Raw genomic sequence first — 20,857 nt, forward strand, 5'->3', positions numbered from 1 at the left:
TGAGGTCCCCCCGCCTCCCCAGGGCCTGACTGCCCAGCGTCCAGCCGGCCTCACCCTGCCCCCTGGCCGTCCCCCTGCTGTCCCCTGACTCCCCTCTCTGCTGTCACCTCTGCCTCTGGCCCATTTCACCTCCTGTCCTGTCAGAGCCCCTGAGCACGACCCACCCCTGAGCCATCCCAGCAGCCACTGGGCTGTGAGCAGGGCTGAGGGGGCCCCACCTGGGGTCTCCAGCCTCCGTCAGGTTCTCATGGGGCTGTTGACCCATCAGCCTAGTCCCCTGCGACCTAGGTCACTGGGCTGTCCCCTCCCTAGTTCCCACCCAGGGCAGCCCCCTCCTCCTCTTCCCTCCTCCTGCCTGGTGGGGCCCTCCCTCTGTGGCTCCCCCTCCCTCCCTGCCCTGGACTGGTCCCTGGCATCTATCTGCAGCCCCGTAGAAGCCTTCGGGACTGTGGGGGCCCTGGCTGGGGGGTGTGGGTGAGAGCACTCCTGCAGACTCACCCCAGACCAGGCCGTCCCCCAATGGAGAGCACGCCCTGGCCCCAGAGCCCCTCACCTGCAGGAGCCCCTGCTGAAAGGGACTGCACCCACCCTGAGATGGATGAGAGGTGTCCAGGGGACTCATTTCAGAAAGCCCTGGTGGTCGGTGACCTTCCACAGTGACAGGTCCTGCGGAGACCCTGCTTGGTGCGCCTGCAACAGAGGGGGCTCCGTGGTGGAGACTGATCAGAGGAGGGAAATGGGGACAGGAGGGAGCAGAAGGGGTCCTCCCTCCCCTGAATCCTGAGGGAGTGCTGACCCTCTGAGATTAGCCAGGCACCAGAGGAAGGGCCTGTCTGCCTGGTGGGCGCAGCCTGACAGCCTCACCTGCTTCTATCAGTGACAATCCCCACCTGGGCCTGACCTGACCTGGTGACTGTGGTCCCCACCTGGGCCTCACCCGGACCTGGTGACTGATCCCTACCTGGGCTCCCCTGACCTGGTGACTCTGATCCCTACCTGGCCCTCAACCGGACCTGGTGACGGTGGTCCACACATGGGCCTCACCTGGAACTGGTGATGCTGGTCCCCACCTGGGCCTCACCCGGACCTGGCGACTGTAGTCCCCACCTGGACCTCACTGGGACCTGGTGACTGTGGTCCCCACCTGGGCCTCACCTGGACCTGGTGACTGTGGTTCCCACCTTGGCCTCACCTGGACCTGGTGACTCTGGTCTCCACCTGGCTCTCACCTGGACCTGGTGACCATGGGCCCTACCTGGGATCCCCTGACCTGGTGACTATGGTCCCCACCTGGGCCTCACTTGGACTTGGTGACTCTGGTCCCCACCTGGGCCTCATGTGGATCTGCAACTGTGGTCCCCACCTTGGCCTCACTTGAACCTGGTGACTCTGGTCCCCACCTGGGCCTCACCTGGAACTGGTGACTGTGATCCCCACCGTGGCCTCACCTGGACCCAGTGACTGTGGTCCTCCACTGGGCTTCACCTGGACCTGGTGACTGTGGTTCCTACCTGGACCTCACCTGACCTGGTGACTGTGGTCCCCACCTAGGCCTCACTTGACCTGATGACTCTGATCCTACCTGGCCCTCACCTGGACCTGGTGACTGGTCCCCAGTTGGACCTCACCCAGACCTGGTGACTCTAGTCCCCAACTGGGCTTCACCTAGGTGACTCTGGTCTCCACCTGAGCCTCATGTGGATCTGCGACTGTGGTCCCCACCTTGGCCTCACCTGAACCTGGTGACTCTGGTCCCACCTGGGCTCACCTGGACCTGGTAGCTGTGGTCTTCATCTGGACCTGGTGACTGTGGTCCCCACCTGGGCCTCACCTGTACCTGGTGACTGGGCTCCTCAGCTACCAATGACTAGGATCCAGGATGGACCCTTAGTTGCTACTGACACCGGGACCATCCCCAGGGTCTCACTTGTTCCTAGTGACTATGGTCCTTGTCTGGGCTGACCTGGCTCATCCTTGGCTCTGATCCCCTCTTGAGCCTCACTTGCTCTTGCAGGTATGGTCCCCCCTGTCGTGGGTGTGTAGTGTCTATGGTCCCTTCTGGGCCTCACCTGATGGTACTGAGCCACCATATTGGCCCTTTGCAAGGCCAGCAGGGTCTCCAGGTCCTCCTGCATCGTGCTGCAATCCAAACACATCCAAGAATGACGGCGCATGAGAACCTTCCGAGGACACATGCGTCCAGGTGCTCCCCATGGGCAGGTGCCCCTCTGTCTGACTGGAGCCGGAGACAACCCCGTAGCCCTGAGGGGCACAGGCTGGGCTGGAGCATCACACACGGGCCCTCGCTGCCTGTCTGTCCCTTGCCCACCTACAGTCCACCTTCCCAGCCACTGTCCCAGGACACGCCGTCACGCTGGGATCACAGAGCGCTCCCACCCCAGTATCAGGAGCACAGGGGCTCTGGGGAACTGCCAATCTGATGCTTGGGGTGATGTCTCCCAGCCCCGGGGGATCAAAGGTTTCTCTTAGATTCCACAAGCACAATGACCAAGGGGAGAAAGCGACGGACTGGACTTCATCAAAATTAAAACCTGATGCCAGCAAGAGTGCGACCAAACTCCCTACCCTGAGGGCAGCGATGTGTGAATAGCCTGAGGGGGGCCTGGGGGAACACAAGGGACTCCACATTCCAGTGCGTGAAGAGCAAGCCTGCTCACGGGCCAGGGGGACCCAGCGGGCACAGGGCAGGATGGGGGTTGTCAGTCACCCCTGTCGGGGTCCATGCGTCTAGGACAAGCTGCAAAGGTCATGGCTTGGGTCTCTGCACAGCACAGGGCTTACAGGGGAGTGGGGGTCCGGGGGAGCTGCCCGAGTTCTGACTGCAGCCTCCTTCCCTGGACAGGGGCAGCAGGGTGGCTGCTCTCACCCCATGGGGCTGTGGAAGGGCTGTAGGAGCTACTCACGGTCATCGCATGGGGGGTCGGGGTGTTGTGGACCCCAGCCCGGGAGGCCTGTGCCCCAACCCGGACCCACAGGCCCCACTGTGGCCCGCAGGGAGCAGGAATCAGCTGTCACTCACCTGTGACCTGTCACTGTGTGAGCGCCTCCTCTTTATGCACTGGGGTACTGAGGAGAGTGGGAGGGTTGGGGTACTGGGGAGAGTGGGAGTATTGGGGTACTGGGGAGAGTGGGAGTACTGGGATACTGGGGAGATTGGGAGGGTTGGGGTACTGGGGAGAGTGGGAGGGTTGGGGTACTGGGGAAGGTGGGAGTACCGGGGTACTGAGCAAAGAGGAGTACTGGGCTACTGGGGAGAGCAGGAGAGTCGGGTTGCTGCGAGCCAGATCCGGAGCACGAGTGCCTCCAAAGGTCTGTGGACGCAGAGTGGGCACCAGGCAGCGGTGGAACCTGGGGACACCACAGTTCCGCCCACAGTGGGGTCCTGCATCATCACTGTGGGCAGGCGGGGTCCAATCAGCACTTAGCCCTTCACCCTGAAGGCCGAGGGTCCCGGGGGAGGGTCCTGTCCCCACACCGAGCGGGAAGCGGATGCAGGCACCCTCCCACATCCTCAGTTTCCATCCTCGGGCCCTGCAGGCCTCCCGCCCTTCAAGGCAGACTGGGGGTCACAGATGTCCCCGTCCCCCAGGGTTCACAGCATGGGGTTGCAGTTAGGAACATTTGAGGGGCTTCTGGGTGGTTCAATCGGTTCCACATCGACTCTTGAGTTTGGCTCAAGTCAGGATCTTGAGGTTGTGGCGTGGAGCCTCGTGTGGGGCTTGGGCTCCGGTGGGTGAGGAGTCTGATCCAGGTTCCCTCTCTCCCCCCCCCCCCCCCCCGCACCCTCTCTCAAGTAAATCTTCTAAAAATTAGCATGAAGACATGTGAGCATCTTTATCTCCTCTGCAGAGGTGCCTTCGTGTGTGTAACGACCGTGTAAATGCCTTTCACGGACCCACCGGGAGTCCTACCAGAAACCCTTTTTCCTTGATATTTATTGAAGTACAGTCGACACACAATGTGACAGTAGTTTCAGGGCTACAACTAATGACTTGACAATTCTGTGCCTTACTCAGCTCTCCCCACGAGAAGCGGCGTCACTGTCCCCGTACAAAGTTGTCACAACAGTACTGACTCTATTGCCAGGCTGTACTTTCTAAATTTCTGGGATTTATTTATTTAGAACCAGACGCTTATAGCTTTTACTATTGTTCATCCATGTTGCCCACCTCCCCGCCACGGCCCCTCTGGCCATCAGTCAGCACGATCCATCCCATTAACCAGAGAAAGGACATGGGGCGGCCCCGGGGGGCTCAGCGCTTTAGCGCCTGACTTCAGCCCAGTGCATGATCCTGGAGTCCTGGGATCGAGTTCCAAATCGGGTTCCCTACATGGAGCCTTCTTCTCTCTCTGCCTGTGTCTCTGCCTCTCTCTCTCTGTCTCTCTGTGTCTCTCAAGGATATATAAATAAAATCTTTAAAAACAAAAAACAAGAGAAAGGACAAAAAGTATACGATCCCCTCAAGAGTTGCAGAAAAAGCATTTGACAAAATACAACATAAAAAAGCACAGTGGGGGGATCCCTGGGTGGCGCAGCGGTTTGGCGCCTGCCTTTGGCCCAGGGTGCGATCCTGGAGACCCGGGATCGAATCCCACATTGGGCTCCCTGCATGGAGCCTGCTTCTCCCTCTGCCTGTGTCTCTGCCTCTCTCTCTCTCTCTTCTGTGACTATCATAAAAAAAAAAAAAAAAAAAAAAGTACAGTGGGTTTTGAGGAAATGTCTATCAACAGAGTAAAGGCCGTGTAGGAAGGCCCGCAGCTGACATCATCCTCAAGGGTGAAAACCTGAAATCGTCTCCCCTAAGAGCAGGAACAAGCCAAGGAGGTCCCCTCTCAGCGCTGGAAGTCCTAATGTAGTCAACAGACAGGAAACAGCAGAGGTTCCACACCTGGAAGGGGGGCGTCACACTGTCCCTATTTGCTGAAGACGCGGCACTAGAAACAGGAAACCCGAGAGCCTCCACCAAAACCTGTTAGAACTAAGGTGTGAATTCAGGAGCATTCAGGGACACAGAACGACCCTACAGAGCTCAGTAGCCTCTCTGTGTCCCGACAATGAGCCTCAGGAAGGAAATTAAGGACGTGACTCCCTTCTCAGGAGCATCACAGAGAACAAAGTAGTTAGACTGAACCAAGGGAGCGCGAGACTTGTGCGCTGAGACCCTCCAGGCTCTGGGAGGCCGTCCTGGGCTCATCGGGCCGGAGCCTCAGCTTGTGAAAATGTCCGCAGTTCCTGAAGCCACTCTCAGTTTCAATGTCACTCCTATCAAAATCATGGTGGCAGTTCTTAGAAATAGGGAAAAAAAAACAAAAAAACAAAAAAAACCCTAACATCCGTCGGCCCCCACGAATGACCCCGGACAGCAAGTCAGTATTGGAGAAGCAGGACAGAGCGGGACGCAGCACTTTCCTATTTCAATCGATGTCACAGAGATGCAGGATGAACCAGCGCGGTTCTCGGCCCCGGCTGGCTCCGTCGGTGAAGCACCCGACTCCTGACCTCGCCCCGGTCCTGATCTTGGGGTCGTGAGTTCTAGCCCTGGGCTGGGCCGTGGACGAGGCGTGGCGCCTACTTAAACAAACCAGACCCACAGGGGGATGGTTCCGGCATCAGCTGAAGGAGCAGAACAGAGAGCCCGGAAGGACATGTGCTCTGATACAAGGGATTTTTTTTAAACTTAATTTAAACCCAATTAGTTAACAGTGTAGTGTATTATACTTTCAGAGGTGGAATTCAGGGATTCACCAGTTGGAGAGAACAGCAGTGCTCGTGACATCCTGTGCCCTCCTTCATGCCCGTCCCCGTTACCCCGCCCCCGCCCCTCCCCTCCAGCGACCCGCAGTGTGTTTCCTAGGATTAAGAGTCTCTTTTCCTCTGTCTCTGTTTCCATCTTATTTGTCTTTCCTTCCCTTCACAGACTGTTCCTCTACTTTGCTTCTTTAATTCCACCTGTGAATGACACCACACGGTCATTGTCTTTCCCGACTGACTTATTTCACTTAACATGATCCCTCTAGTTCTGTCCGCGTCACTGCAAACGGCAAGATGTCCTTCTCTTCGATAGCTGAGTGACATCCCGATCTCTCTCTCTCTCTCTCTCTCTCTCTCTCTCTCTCGCCACCATCCGTCTCCATCCTCTTTATCCATCCTCTGCCCGAGGGCACCGAGGCTCCGCCCGGAGGGCTGCCGTGGACATCGGGGCGCAGGTGTCCGGCGTCTCCCCGAGTCTCTATCTCCCAGCGAGCTCCAGGCCGCGCACCTGCGGGTCGCAGGGCGGCTCTAGCGGGAACCCCGAGGAGCCTCCGCGCTGTCTCCAGGGCGGCCGCACCGGCCCGCGGCCCCGCCCGCAGCGGAGGAGGGTGGAGTGGGTTTTGCGGGACGTGGTGAGAGTTTGGTTCACATGTCACGTCGCGTCCCATGGGCTCCAGGTCACCGTCCATCAGTCTTCCTGGGGAAGCCGGGGTTGGGCTCCGTGTCAGGGAGGCGTTTCAGCCGCTCACAGGCCTCTGCTGGAGCCGGGACGGAGGCGGGGTCGGCCCTGCGCGGGGGACGCCACCTCCCAAACGGCCTCCTGCAGCGCCTGCGCATCCCGCAGGGGGCGCCCGAGCCCAGGCCTTGCCCCGGGGGCGCGTGCGCAGTAGCCTTGTCCGCCTGCACTGACGGGAACCTGGGTGCGCTGGGGAGGCTCGGGGAGGACGTGGGGCTGCGTCCATGCTGACAGGGGCCCGGCCTCAACAGGGCCCGCGAGAGGGCTTCCGGGGATGAGGGGGAGCGTCCACGCTGAAAGGGAACCCGGCCTACTTAGGACCCGCGGGAAGGCTTCAGGGGGACGTAGGGTTAGGGTTAGGGTTAGAGTTAGGGTTAGGGTTAGGGTTAGGGGTGGGGTTAGGGTTAGGGATAGGGTTAGAGGTTAGGGGTTAGGGGTCAGGGTTAGGGTCAGGGTCAGGTTTAGGGTCAGGGTTAGGGTCAGGGTTAGGGTCAGGTTTAGGGTTAGGGTCAGGTTTATGGTCAGGGTTAGGGGTTAGATTTGGGTCAGGGTTAGGGTTAGCATTAGGGTTAGGGTTAGGGTCAAGGTAAGGTCAGGAGTTAGGGTGAGGGTCAGGGGTTAGGGTTAGGGTTAGGGGTTAGGGTTAGGGGTTAGTGTTAGGGTTTAGGGTTAGGGTTAGGGTTAGGTCTGGGGTCAGTGTTAGGGTTAGGCCTAAGGGTTAGGCCTCAGGGTTACGGTTTACGTTTAGGCCTCTGGGTTAGGCCTTGGGGTTAGGCCTCAGGGTTAGGGGTTAGGGTTAGTGTTAGGACTCAGGGTTAGGGGTTAGGGTTAGGCCTCAGGGTTAGGGTTAAGGTCAGGGTCAGGGTTAGGTTTAGGGTCAGGGTCGGGTTAGGGTTAGGATCAGCATTAGGGTTAGGGTTAGAGTTAGGGTTAGGGTCAGCGTCAGGGTTAGGGTCAGGGTCAGTGTTAGGGTCAGGGTTAGGTTAGGGTCACGGTTACAGTTAGGGTCAGGGTCAGGGTCAGCGTTAGGGTTGGGGTTAGGGTTAGAGTTAGGCTTCAGGGTTAGGGTTAGGGTAAGGGGTTAGGGTTAGTGTTAGGCCTCAGGGTTAGGGTCAGGATTAGGCCTCAGGGTTATGGGTTAGGGTTAGGCCTCAGGGTTGGGGTTAGGGGTTAGGCTGAGGGGTTAGGGTTTGGGGTTTGGCCTTCTGGTCAGGGTTAGGGTTAAGGTAAGGTGTTAGGGTTAGGTTTAGACCTCAGGGTTAAGGTTAGGGTTAGGCCTCAGCGTTAAGGGTTAGGGTTAGGCCTTAGGGTTAGGGTTTAGGGTTAGACGTTAGGGTTAGGGGTTAGGCCAAGGGCTTAGGGTTAGGGGTGAGGCCTAGGAGTTAGAGTTAGGGTTAGGGTTTAGGGTTAGGGTTAGGGTTAGGCCTAAGGGTTAGTGTTTAGGTTTAGGCCTCAGGGTTAGGCCTCAGGGTTAGGCCTCAGGGTTAGGCCTTAGGGTTAGGGTAAGGGTTAGGGTTAGGGGTAGGGGTAGGGTTAGGGTTAGGGTACAGTTTTGGGTTCAGGTTCAAGTTCGGGAAAGTTAGGGTTGGGTGAGGGTTCGTGTTGCATTTGGGGTTAGGATTCAGGTTAGGATTCGGGTTAGGGTTAGGTTTAAGGTTAGGGTTCGGGTTCGGGTTAGCGTTAGGTTTCGGGTTCGGGGTGAGGTTTGTTTAGAGTCAGGGTTTGGGTCCAGGTTAAGGACCCCACATGCCGCTCCCTTTGACTCATTTGTCTCTTCAAAAGAACATCCCAACATGAAGCCCTCCCTTTGGAAATCAAGAGATCTATGTGATCCTGGGCTGACAGTCGCTCCCCAGTGACAACCCCTGTAGTCTCCCAACCTGCTCTGTGGAGGCATCAATGTTCTCCTTCTGGATCCAAGGACCAATCCGAGGTTTACTTGATAGTTTACAAACACTTTTAAGGATGTTTTTTAAATTCTTGGAGAGAGGGAAAGAGAATAAGCAGAGAGAGCTGCAGGGGGAGAGGGCAAACAGGCTCCCCACTGAGCAGGGAATCCAATGGAGGTCTCAAAGCCAGGTCCCTGGGATCATGACCTGACCTGAATGCAGGGGCCTGACTGACTGAGCCACCCAGTGCCCTTCCTTGATCTTATTCTCCATCTGAGCTGTCGAAATGTGGGTGGATCCATTCATCCCATGCGGCGGCCATGAAGATACCACATCTAACCAACTGTGGACATGCGTGCCTACGACAGGTCGAGTGATTGACTGTCTGACACTCTGATTAGACTTGAGACCGAGACACTGTGTCGACTGTATTCTTTCAATGATCTTAGTGCTTAGAGATGTGTCTGCAATCCTAGGCACTTTATCTCTATTCTTGGAGAAAGGAATCCCAACCAGCACTTTCCGTCTACTGAGTGGACCTTGAGCTGCTCTGCCTTCCCTAGTAACCTGTGCTCTGGGCACGTGAAGGACAAGGAGCAGGGCCAGTTAGATGGAATCCCAAAAGTCTTTTGCAAACAGGAAAATGGCCTGCTTTCCACGTGCTTCTGTACACCCAGGGTGCCACAGGCCCATGAGGCTTGATGTGGAGAGCTTCTTCGCTGGGGAGAGACAGCTGCTCCACAGGAAGATGCCCAGCAGCCTTTTCGACAGGCCAGGCAGCAGAGAAGTCTAGGCCATGTTTTCTGCCAGGATTGCCCACAGTAGCCCCATGAGGTTCATCCTCTTCCACAGCCCTTCTCAGAGGAGGGAAAGGAAGCTCAGAGAGGTGCAGTGACATTCCCAAAACATGCCGGTAGTAGAGGCGAGCCTCAGGCCCTGTGCTGTGTATGGGGTGGTCACTCACCTGTGGAGCTGCTGGCCCAGAACCCTTTGGGCTGTGCTGAACACCTGGTAGACACAGAAAATGACTGCGTTTTCTGAGAGGCTCCTCTCCTGGAAGGATCACAGCAGGGACTGTACAAAAGTATCCATTCTGCCTTCGTGGAGCATCTGCATGGTCCAGGCCTCACCCGGGGTCAGGGTGGATGATTCCTTTCCAAACCGGAGACACAAGGAGGGGCACTGCAGTCTGCTTCCAAACCATGGGCCACTTGGAAGAACAGGGTCTGGCGCTCAGCCCAGAGACACCCATCCCTCTGGGAAGTTGTGCAGGACAAAGGACTTCAGGGCGCACATAGAAAAAGGTTCTAGGCTTCAAAATACCATTGGTTGGTTGGCACGCAGGGCAGAGTATTGGCAACTTCAACACATTCCAGTAGCTGAGCAACACCCTGCATTTCTCTCAACTCAGAGCTTTTACGAAGACCAGTATTCCATGGAGTCATCCGTAAACATCCCACTGCAGATAGAACACAGAGGGTTAGCACCTTAAATGCTGCTCATGATCCCACAGATTGGGCCTGAGAAGAGACCAAAGCATGGGCTGCAGTGGCATTTCCCCTAAGCTGATGGACCTTGGTCTGTTCCTGAACTATGGAGGAAGGATCAGGGAAGAGCACCTTCTTTGGCAGGCCCCATGGAAGCCAGTTGTTTCTAGTCTGGGCTCTTGGCTTGCCCTGATCATCTGTGGGTCCTGACTTTCACCATGAATGGGACTTGTTCTCAGCCCAGACCGGCCACCATGAATGGGACTTGTTCTCAGCCCAGACCGGCCATACTTGTAGTCAGTGGCCTGATGCAGAGATGGAGTAAGTGAACCCTTGGAGCAACTCATCCAATATTTCCTGTGTGGATCTCTACAAAAAAGACAGAGCCACTTGGGTCAGGAGACATCAGAGGGCTTCCACCCAAACTTGGCTTCCAGGTTATGGCAGATCAAGCAACTTAAACAGTCTGTGGGGACACACAAGGTGCTCCTTGCAGTAGGGCAGACATGGCAAGAGAATGGCATCATCTCAAGTGCCAAGGGCCTTGAATGGCTGAATCACTGTGGCAGATGGCCCCATTAATGGAGTACTACGAGGACCTCTAAGGACACAGCTCATGACCTGTTGGGTCTACAATGATCTGATGTGTTCTGGCACATAATACCTTAGAGATAAACATAGAGAATGGCTTCATCCCACCCTTCCTTTTGTCTTAAATCACCCTCTTTAGTGTGATCTTTTGTGAGGCCTGCAGACGTTGTGCAACGACAGTGGAGCTGCATTCTACACAGGATACCTGAGGCACGTGGGTGAAATAAGGAAAATGGTAGTGAAATGCAAAGACACTCATTGCTCTGAGTGAAAAAAACAAACCACCCCCACTCCTCAAAAGCATGAAATCTATTCTGCACCATTCCAACCTAGGGGAACAGTGTCTTATCACCTCAGACGTAGCCGCTGGTTAGGAGTGTAGGTTCAGGTCTCTTTGCGTTTGGGCCTGTGCAGCACTCATGTGGAAACACTACGGGAGGGTTCCAGGTTTCTCTCCATGTTTGTGTGGGGGCCATCTCTCAGTGGAGAACCCTCTTCCCATTCTCACCTGAGAACAGCACTGCTCCTTGTTGCCTGGTGCACCTGATCATTGTCTAGGGAGTTAGAAGAGTTGAAGCCACAGAACATCTCCTCTAAGATCTCCTGGGTGCAGCTCTTTAAATACAGTGCCCCGTATGTACAGGGCCAAGAGACATTAGGATACTCCCTCCACAACACAATAAGGGGACAATCCCTTTAGAAATTGTGTTCTCCGCTTCACATCACAGGGGCAGCTGAAGGGACATCTGGCAAGGAGAAGCCAGATGAAAGAGACTCTTGCGCTCATGACTTACATACTTGAAGTTGAGCTTGACCCTCAGCACTCACCTTCTCATCTTGCCTGCTATGACCTGGCGTCTGATCACCAAAGATGTGTCAGGCTTCCAAACCGTGGCAGCTGGTTTCTGCCCAGGAAGGGCATGTTCCTCTCCTCTGTCCCCATACACTTACTCACACACACACACACACACACACACACATGCAGTCTCACACTAACACACCCTCTTACACATACACAAACGGACACACACCCAATGAGGGTGAAAGCGGTGTGAGCCCCCTCAGCTGAGATTACAGTGTGGCCTGCTCTCCAATGGCTTCGTCCCAGGTGCCTTGCAGTACCTGTTGAGGTCTCCCGCACATAACCAGAAGCCTCGGCGAAGAGGGCTGAGCTGACGTCCATAGCGACATGAACATCTCTCTGTCTGGACTCTCTTAAGCCCAGAGCCACTGAAAGTAGGGCAACAGCGACAGAGCATCTTGTTCTCTTGACCGGCTCCAGTTAAGTGAGCTGGAAAGAGGGACATTGTTCAATGCAGCTTCCTGGTTACCAGAGTTCTAAATCTGTTATACGCTTGTCCCCAAGGAAGTGATGTCACTTTTTCAAGATTCCAGCCCTTGGGCCCCTCCCTTCTGTCAGACCTATCCAGAGCCCCTTCTTGGCAGATGACTGCTTACCCCATGCCATCTCCTTAACTGTACCTCAGGAGCCAAAAATGCCATAGCCACAACTCTCTGAAAATGCGAGGAAGGTCCTACTTTTCTGGAGATGGAGCTGATTTCAGACCTTTCTTTCTGTGCTTGCTGTCCCAGATCTGTGATGTATCTAACCCACCGTGTCTCTCACATAGTCCCCAGGTTCCCACCCTGCATGGTGATAGAAGAGGCCGAATCTCCTTCCTAGGGACATCATCAGGGGTCTATGGATGATATTTGTAATGCACGTGAGCTGGTGGCCTGTGTGTCTGAGGCGCAATTTTAATTATGGTGCATTGACATGAAGGGGTGAGATGTGGCATGGGGTTACCACTTGAAAGTGGCCTGGGTACCAGCAATGTAATATCACAATGGTCACTTTACCTCTGGCCTCGTTTCAATGGGGGCAGCATAATGGGGTGGGAATGCTACAAGATGCAGCCATGGTCATCTTCTGTAGTCAAACCATCCAGTTGTGTCCTGTTCTATTTTGAATGAGACCGAGGTGCCTCCTTCTGGGCTCTGGGGGTCGCAGCCTTCACAATGGCTCCCAGCGATAATGACCTGTGGCATAAATATCCCTGTGTCACCGCGGGGTGTTTCGTGATGGGTTTTGACCAACACGATACATCCAACACAATGGCATGTCACACCTAAGTTCCAAATGGAACTATGCTTAATGTTACTGTTAGGCTTTGGGTTGGGGTTAGGGTTAGATTTGTGGTGTAGCATTAGGGTTAGGGGTAGGGTTAGGGTTAGGGTTAGGATTAGGATTTAGTGTGAGTGTAAGGGTTACTGTTAAGCTTGCAGATTAGGGTTATGGTTTAGGGGTAGGGTTAGGGTTCAGTTTTGGGTTCAGGTTTGGGAAAGTTAGGGTGGGGTGAGGGAAACCCTTGTGAGCAGCTGTTACTAATTAATTATGGCCTGTTGTGGCCCAATCAAGTCCAGTATTTCTAGATCTTTGAATTTTTAAGCTAGAATATGGATTTTATGTGAAATCTCCAGATCTTGTAGATGTTTGCTCATTTTAATACACTAAAAACTGAACAAATTACACCTATGGGTTAAACTTGGTTCTTCTGCAACAAGTTTGCAATCTTTGTTATAGAGTAGTGGTTCTCCAGGTGGTCCCTGGATCAGTAGCATCAGCATCATGTGCCACCTTAATAGAAATGCAAGTTCCCAGGCCTCACTTCATCTCTCCTGAATCAGAATCTCTAGGGCTGAGGCCCAGGAATCATGTTTTATTTTATTTTATTTTATTTTATTTTATTTTATTTTATTTTATTTTTTTAATTTTTATTTATTTGTGATAGTCACAGAGAGAGAGAGAGAATGAGGCAGAGACACAGGCAGAGGGAGAAGCAGGCTCCATGCACCGGGAGCCCAACGTGGGATTCGATCCCGGGTCTCCAGGATCGCGCCCTGGGCCAAAGGCAGGCGCCAAACCACTGCGCCACCCAGGGATCCAGGAATCATGTTTTAATAAATCCCCTGGGTGGTACTGATGTGTACTGAAGTTTGAGAACCATTCTTTTGTAGCCTGGAAGTTGATAGCACAATTTTTATCTGGGGATAGTTGTAAAGACAAAAGTTTATTGAATACCCTCCTGTAGATTTATCAAGTGCGTGTATCAAAAATACCAGATGTATATTGTTGCAGATACAGATGACTGTTTATGTATATATACATTTTTGCCAGCATCAGAATATACAATGATTAAATCACATTTTGTTCTTTTTGTCCTTCTTCTCCTTCCTTGCCCCTCTGCTCCTCCATCACAAATGAACTTAATAGTAACTCTGCCACATTTTGACTTTACTAGAACGCATCTTAGATTTTATTTACTGGTGATTAAAAGATATGTTTGTTGCTAAATTGAGTTTTATGGGATCCCTGGGTGGCGCAGTGGTTTGGCGCCTGCCTTTGGCCCAGGGCGTGATTCTGGAAATCCGGGATCGAGTCCCACGTCGGGCTCCCGGTGCATGGAGCCTGCTTCTCCCTCTGCCTGTGTCTCTGCCTCTCTCTCTGTGTGTGTGACTATCATAAATTAATTAAAAATTTAAAAAAATAAAAGATTTAAATTGAGTCTTATTTGTTAGAACTTCCATCTCTAGTTACCTTTTAATTTGAGAGTGAAGTTTAACTTATATGGTTTTATGTAAACCTGGCCTCCTAATAGCTGACCAGGTTGTTCACATTTTAAAGGCCAAGTATACCAATATTTTCCTCCATTCTCAAGTGTTGAGATGATTGCTATCCTGATGATTGTTCTGAAAATGCTCCTTTTTGTGTTACCCATAAGCATAATTTATTCATTTAAAAGTCCTGAATATCTGGCTAATCAAATTAATCATGCATTACATATAGATAATTTCCTTACATTTTAAAATACACAGAAAACTTTTTATAAAAAGTAAAGCTTTTTATGATAGGAAAACTTCTTGTATGTCTTGTATAATGAAGTGCTAAAAGTGTCCTTTCGAGTATTTATAATGCTGAGTTTGAGAAGTTTGGTATAATATGATTTAAAGTAATGGATAATGGTATTTCTCTGACTTATTTCACTTAGCACAATAATCTCTAGCTCCATCCACGTGATTTTGCTCATACGTGGAATTTAAGAAACAAAACAGAGGTGCCTGCCTGGCTCAGAGGAGCATGTGATTCTTGATCTCACGGTCGTGAGTTCGAGCCCCACATTGGATGTAGAGATTATTTAAATAGGTAAACTTAAAAATCAAAGGGGAAAAAAAGAGACAAACCAAGAAACAGACTCTTTGGTTATAGAGAACTGATGGACACCAGAGGGGAGGGGGTTCGGGCATGGGTTAAATAGATGATGGGGATGAAGCAGTGCACTAGTGATGAGCACTGGGTAATATATGGAAGTGTTGAATCACTGTGTTGCACACCTGAAACTAATACTACACTGTATGTAAACTAACTGGAATTTAAAAAAAAACTTAAAAGTAATGGATAATGAATTAATAAAAAATGGACCAAATTATATTTATACATAAAATTTATTAATGAAAACATGCTTATATCCACCGAGTAAACCAGACTTGAATACAACATTGCCAATGAGACAAACCGCATCAATTTTCAAACAACCAGTAACCAAAGTCACAACTCACCCTAGTAATAAAGTGAAATCAGACCCCTAGTAATAAAGTGAAATCAGACCCCTACGTCAGGTAAGGATCTAATTGGTTCTCCAATCCTATTTGTCAGAAAATTCTGTTATTTTTACCAGACATAGTTCAAGTAAACTGGTTAAAATGGAAGATATTTGGAAAGAAAATTGTTTTATGTTCTAGGCTATTACATGAACGCTCGAGAATAACTGTAATATAATATTTAGGTAAAATATTTTAAGAAAAAAGTTACTAGATTGAATCTAAATATTATGGACTACATTTTATGCTTTTGTGTGGTAATGTACATCAGATTTGCTTCTGCTAATATTAGTTTTTTTTAAGATTATCTTTCCAGAGGATAATATTTCCTAAGGGGATGAAGCATGCAGTTTGTTTTGCTTAGTTTAAAAATATTTTCTATTACATAAAAACTACTTTTGTTCTAATTTCTTATTATATGAAAGCTGTCCCTCCCCTTTTGAAAAACAGAATTAAATAAACTTTGTCAATATGGTATATTGTCTTGTGACTTCTTTTTGCATAAATTGAGTTTATATTTCTCTTTCTTATTGCTTCAAGCTGTATTACACCAGAATCTGTTCTTAGAAAAAAAGTATTATCTGAGAGGCCTCTCTGCAGCTTAATAATGTCACATAGCCAGGGGAGGGAGACTTGACAAAATGTTTACCTTTCCAATTAACCTTGCTTATTCACTCCCTAGTTGTGGTCCATAAGTTTAGTCACTTTGGAAATTTTTAGTAGCAATTGGGGTGAGGGAGTTGAGGGAGAAACATCTGTACCTACTTTTTCTCTCCTTTCTCTGCCTCCTCCCACTTACAGATTAGAAATGCTGATTTACCTAAGACGGTCATCTTTTGCTCTCATATTCCCCATTTAGATGCCTCACTCCACCTTTTCATTTGAATTTTGTTTTCCACTAGTCCCTCAAGTATCTCATCTCCAGTCTTCATAAAGGATTGGGCCAAAACTTTCAGACAGTTGCTCTAGAAGAAACTACATAAAGAAATTCAGTTCCCACATCCTCTGTAGTGTTTTTTCCTCTTCAGGTGAGCCAGGAAAACAGAAGATATTTGGAACCACATTGGATCAGCATCTTGCTAGAGATGTCTCAAGATATGAAGTTCTAAACTTGTTTTACTGTTGGTCCCCAAGAGATTCAACAGGGGCCATGTAAGTGGATCACATCCAGTATAAAAGATGTGTACCTGTATGTGCCTTTAGGGTCTTGTCACCACTTAGGTTTTCTCTGAGCCAGTCAGCTTTCTGTACCAGGCTTTCCCCTTCTGTTTTACTACTGTAACCAGTGATAGTCACCAAACCGCTGGTGGTTTTCATATATTCATTACAACAGGGAAGGAATTCCACCATTCTGACCTCTGCCCACCTGATTGTAGCCATTCTCTGATTGTATTCTCTCTTAGATACTGTCTAAAGTCTTGAACATCTTGTCCTTTGGCTTTTTGGTGATTTTTAAATCATTTCCTTGTACAGATTTTTATCAGTTGAAAATTTTAAAGCATGTAATTGGGTAAGACAGTTTGCATCAAAAACGCCCAAAAGATAAAGAAAGTGGAATAACTACTAATAACAGTTCCAAACCGGAAACTGGAGTTCTTATTGAGAATAAGTAGTAGATGGATTTTATCCTCAACTTTTCTTTGCAAAATCATTCTCAATATAGTCTATCTATAAACGCACGTATTTTACAGGCCAATTGAGTAGCAAATTATGGTGATTTAAACAGCAACTTAATTGTTTTCTGTACCTAAGTTCAGTCACAGATTTTAACAACTGTACTAACTGTATTTGCTGGGTATTTACCTGGCTCTAGAGAACGCTGGTAACAGAGAGTTTTAAAGCTGAAGTAATCAGTCAGTTGTTCCTTATTCACTGATACATTGAGTCATTTTGTATTTGCCTTCTCTTATTAAAGTTTGTGGCATTGTGCTCAGATGAAAAGAGTATGTCAGAAAAGCTAAATCCCTCCCCTCCCACCTGCACCCAATCTTATATCATTTTAACCCAGATCTTTTGAGGATTTTATCTTCCTTTTAGCTTGCATAGGCAGGAAGTGTTAAAAATATTTAGGAGGTCAGCTCTCCAAATGTTTGAACTGTTTTCCCTTTATCCTCATGTCACCTGACAGTTTTGGCGGTTTTTGATTATAACAAGGCATTAGTTGTCTTTCCCCTGTCTTTACCTTCAACATAAGAATTGAGGTAATATTTGGCTACTGTCCCACTAATAGGATTTCAAAATAGAGGACGGGGCATTGGGCAACTGTAGGAAAATAGCAGAGACAACTTTTATATTAATGTTTAAAAAAACATTCTGTCATTCTGATTATTCCAGTATAGATTCAGGTTTTTAAGTAAAGGAAAGATGTTGATTCAAAGTATATTTTGACAGATATGTGCTAATCAACTGTTGTTGTTGAGGAGATAGTTGACCCAAAAAATAGACAAATATAATTCTTGCAACTGTGCTTTTACACAGCCTCGTTGAACTAGATTGGCAGTATAAATTGCCAGATATTCCATTTGGAGAAGTTATTTTGATCATTCAGAAAAAAAAAAAAACTAGACAAAGAGGTTTTTAGTTTTGAGACTCCTGTAGATACAAATGTTTTTATTCCTTCATGCCACAGTCTTTTAAGAAGGCACTCAAGCTAGTGGTATTATAATTATTTTTAGAGGATTGAATTTTGAGACCTAGAACTAGGATTAGATTTTTGGATTTTAACTAGGTTCAACCTTGAATAGGATAGGTTGAAGTGATTAACTTAGATGTGAAGCTATCATAGAAATTAATAATTCTGTCTTATATAACAAACATCAGAAAGGGAGACAGAACGTAAAGACTGCTAACTCTGGGAAACGAACTAGGGGTGGTAGAAGGGGAGGAGGGCGGGGGGTGGGAGTGAATGGGTGACGGGCACTGGGGGTTATTCTGTATGTTAGTAAATTGAACACCAATAAAAAATAAATTAAAAAAAAAAACAAACATCTTATGCTTGCATCATAATATGGCAGTTTGATTTGAATTCTATAAATTAGATGACGTATAAATTTCTAATGTATTGATTACTTGAAAAATGCCTTAGCTTTAAAATTGCAAATTAGGGGAGAGGGGGAGGGGCAAGATGGCAGAAGAGTAGGGTCCCCAAATCACCTGTCCCCACCAAGTTACCTAGATAACTTTCAAATCATCCTGAAAATCTACGAATTCGGCCTGATATTTAAAGAGAGAACAGCTGGAATGCTACAGTGAGAAGAGTTCGCGCTTCTATCACTGTAGAAAGACAGGGGGAAAAAAGAATTAAAGAAACAAAAGGCATTCGAGGGGTAGGGGCCCCGCAAGGAGCCGGGCTAAGGCCAGGGGAGTGCCCCCAGGACAGGAAAGCTCGGTCCCAGAGAAGCAGGAGCTTCACCAATCTTCCCCGGGTGGAAAGGCACCCGCAGGGAGTTAGAGCAGGACCCCAGGAAGGGCGGGGATGCCCTCAGGCTCCCTGGGACACTAACAGAGCAACTGCGCGCCGGGGAGAGTGCACAGAGCTCCCTAAAGGACTGTAGCACACGCACACGCATTGACCCGGGAGCAGCTCGGAGGGGCTCGGGCAGCGGCTCCGCAGAGGGGGCTGCGCGCCGGGAGCGTGAATCCAACAGCGCAGGCCCCGGAGCACTGGGCGTCCGGGACACAGCCCAGGATCCCGCCTCCCCCTGGGACAGACAGAGGCCAGGAGGGCCCAGGACAGCAAGGACGCTCCTGCCCCGAGCTGAGCCAATCAGCGGCACCGGCCCCGGAGCATCCAGGCCCCTGAAGACAGAGAGCTCCGGAGTTCCTGCGGGGGCTGAATCCAGGGCTCCAGAGCTGGCTCCACCACTGCGGTTGTTCCTCCTGGGGCCTCACAGGGTAAACAACCCCCACTGAGCCCTGCACCAGGCAGGGGGCAGAGCAGCTCCCCCAAGTGCTAACACCTAAAAATCCAAACAAAAGGCCCCTACCCCAGAAGACCAGCTAGACGGACAAGTTCCAAGGGAAGTCAAGGGCCTTAAAGTGTACAGAATCAGAAGATACTTCCCCATGTATTCTTGTTTTGTTTTGTTTTGTTTTTTGCTTTTTGATTTCTGTTTGTTTCCTCCATCCTTTATTTTCCTTTCTTTCTTTTTCTTTCTCTTTTTCTTCTCTTTTTTCTTTTTTTCTTCCTTTTTCCTTTCTTCTTTCTCTCTTTTCTTTCCTTCTTTCTCTCCTCTCTTTTTCTCCTTTTCCCAATACAACTTGTTTTTGGCAACTCTGACTGAGCAAAATGACTAGAAGGAAAACCTCACCACAAAAGAAAGAATCAGAAACAGTCCTCTCTCCCAAAGAGTTACAAATTCAGGATTACAATTCAGTGTCAGAAAGCCAATTCAGAAGCACTATTATACAGCTACTGGTGGCTCTAGAAAAAAGCATAAAGGATAATTTAGATGTAATCAGGCAGAAATTAAAAATCAATTGAATGAGATGCAATCCAAACTAGAAGTCCTAACGACGAGGGTTAAGGAGGTGGAAGAATAAGTGAGTGACATAGAAGACAAGTTGATGGCAAAGAGGGAAACTGAGGAAAAAAGAGACAAACAATTAAAAGACCATGAGGATAGATTAAGGGAAATAAACGACAGCCTGAGGAAGAAAAATCTACGTTTAATTGGGGTTCCCGAAGGAGCCGAAAGGGACAGAGGGCCAGAATATTTATTTGACCAAATCATAGCTGAAAACTTTTCTAATCTGGGAAGGGAAGCAGGCATTCAGATCCAGGAAATAGAGAGATCCCCCCCTAAAATCAATAAAAACCATTCAACACCTCGACATTTAATAGTTAAGCTTGCAAATTCCAAAGATAAAGAGAAGATCCTTAAAGCAGCAAGAGACAAGAAATCCCTGACTTTTATGGGGAGGACTATTAGGGTAACAGCAGACTTCTCCACAGAGACCTGGCAGGCCAGAAAATGATGGCAGGATATATTCAGGGTCCTAAATGAGAAAAGCATGCAACCAAGAATACTTTAGCCAGCAAGGCTCTCATTCAAAATGGAAGGAGAGATAAAGAGCTTCCAAGACAGGCAGGAACTGAAAGAATATGTGGCCTCCAAACCAGCTCTGCAAGAAATTTTAAGGGGGACTCTTAAAATTCCCCTTTAAGAAGAAGTCCAGTGGAACAATCCACAAAAACAAGGACTGAATAGATATCATGATGGCACTAAACTCATATCTTTCAATAGTAACTCTGAACGTGAACGGGCTTAATGACCCCGTCAAAAGGTGCAGGGTGTCAGATTGGATAAAAAATCAGGACACATCTATTTGCTGTCTACAAGAGACACATTTTAGGCAGAAGGACACCTACAGCCTGAAAATAAAAGGTTGGAGAACCATTTACCATTCAAATGGTCCTCAAAAGAAAGCAGGGGTAACCATCCTTATATCAGATCAACTAAAATTTACCCTGAAGACTGGAGTGAGAGGTGAAGAGGGACACTATCTTATACTTAGAGGATCTATCCAACAAGAGGACTTAACAATCCTCAATATATATGCCCCAAAGTGGGAGCTGCCAAATATAAAAATGAATTAATAACCAAAGTTAAGATATACTTAGATAACAATACACTTATATTTGGTGACTTCAATCTAGCACTTTCTACCCTCGATAGGTCTTCTAAGAATAACATCTCCAAAGAAGAGAGCTTTAAATGAT

The 20,857-nt window shown here is 49.3% G+C and overlaps 1 protein-coding gene across 10 annotated transcripts; it reads right to left on the bottom strand.

The window, feature by feature from the left end:
- Positions 1–624: 624 nt before the first annotated feature.
- On the bottom strand, positions 625–11,806 carry LOC118354027 (uncharacterized). 10 transcript variants are annotated; one of them, XR_007404221.1, is made up of 7 exons: positions 11,599–11,806; positions 10,985–11,091; positions 9,722–9,857; positions 9,363–9,550; positions 3,041–3,414; positions 2,070–2,139; positions 625–690 (listed from the first exon to the last, which is right to left on the bottom strand). XR_007404221.1 is itself a non-coding variant. In XM_049098007.1 (5 exons), exons 2-5 carry the CDS (start codon positions 11,025–11,027, stop codon positions 8,958–8,960), a joined length of 708 nt encoding a protein of 235 aa, XP_048953964.1. In that variant the 5' UTR covers positions 11,028–11,091; positions 11,599–11,806; the 3' UTR covers positions 4,112–8,957. The 10 variants fall into 10 exon arrangements, 1 of the variants encoding a protein (XP_048953964.1); XR_007404223.1 differs by having other exon boundaries at positions 9,363–9,406; positions 9,529–9,857; XR_007404236.1 differs by having other exon boundaries at positions 3,041–3,087; positions 3,262–3,414; positions 9,363–9,857.
- Positions 11,807–20,857: the final 9,051 nt, after the last annotated feature.

This window comes from Canis lupus, chromosome 2 (assembly GCF_003254725.2).
Source record: "Canis lupus dingo isolate Sandy chromosome 2, ASM325472v2, whole genome shotgun sequence".
NCBI classification, from domain to species: domain Eukaryota; kingdom Metazoa; phylum Chordata; class Mammalia; order Carnivora; family Canidae; genus Canis; species Canis lupus.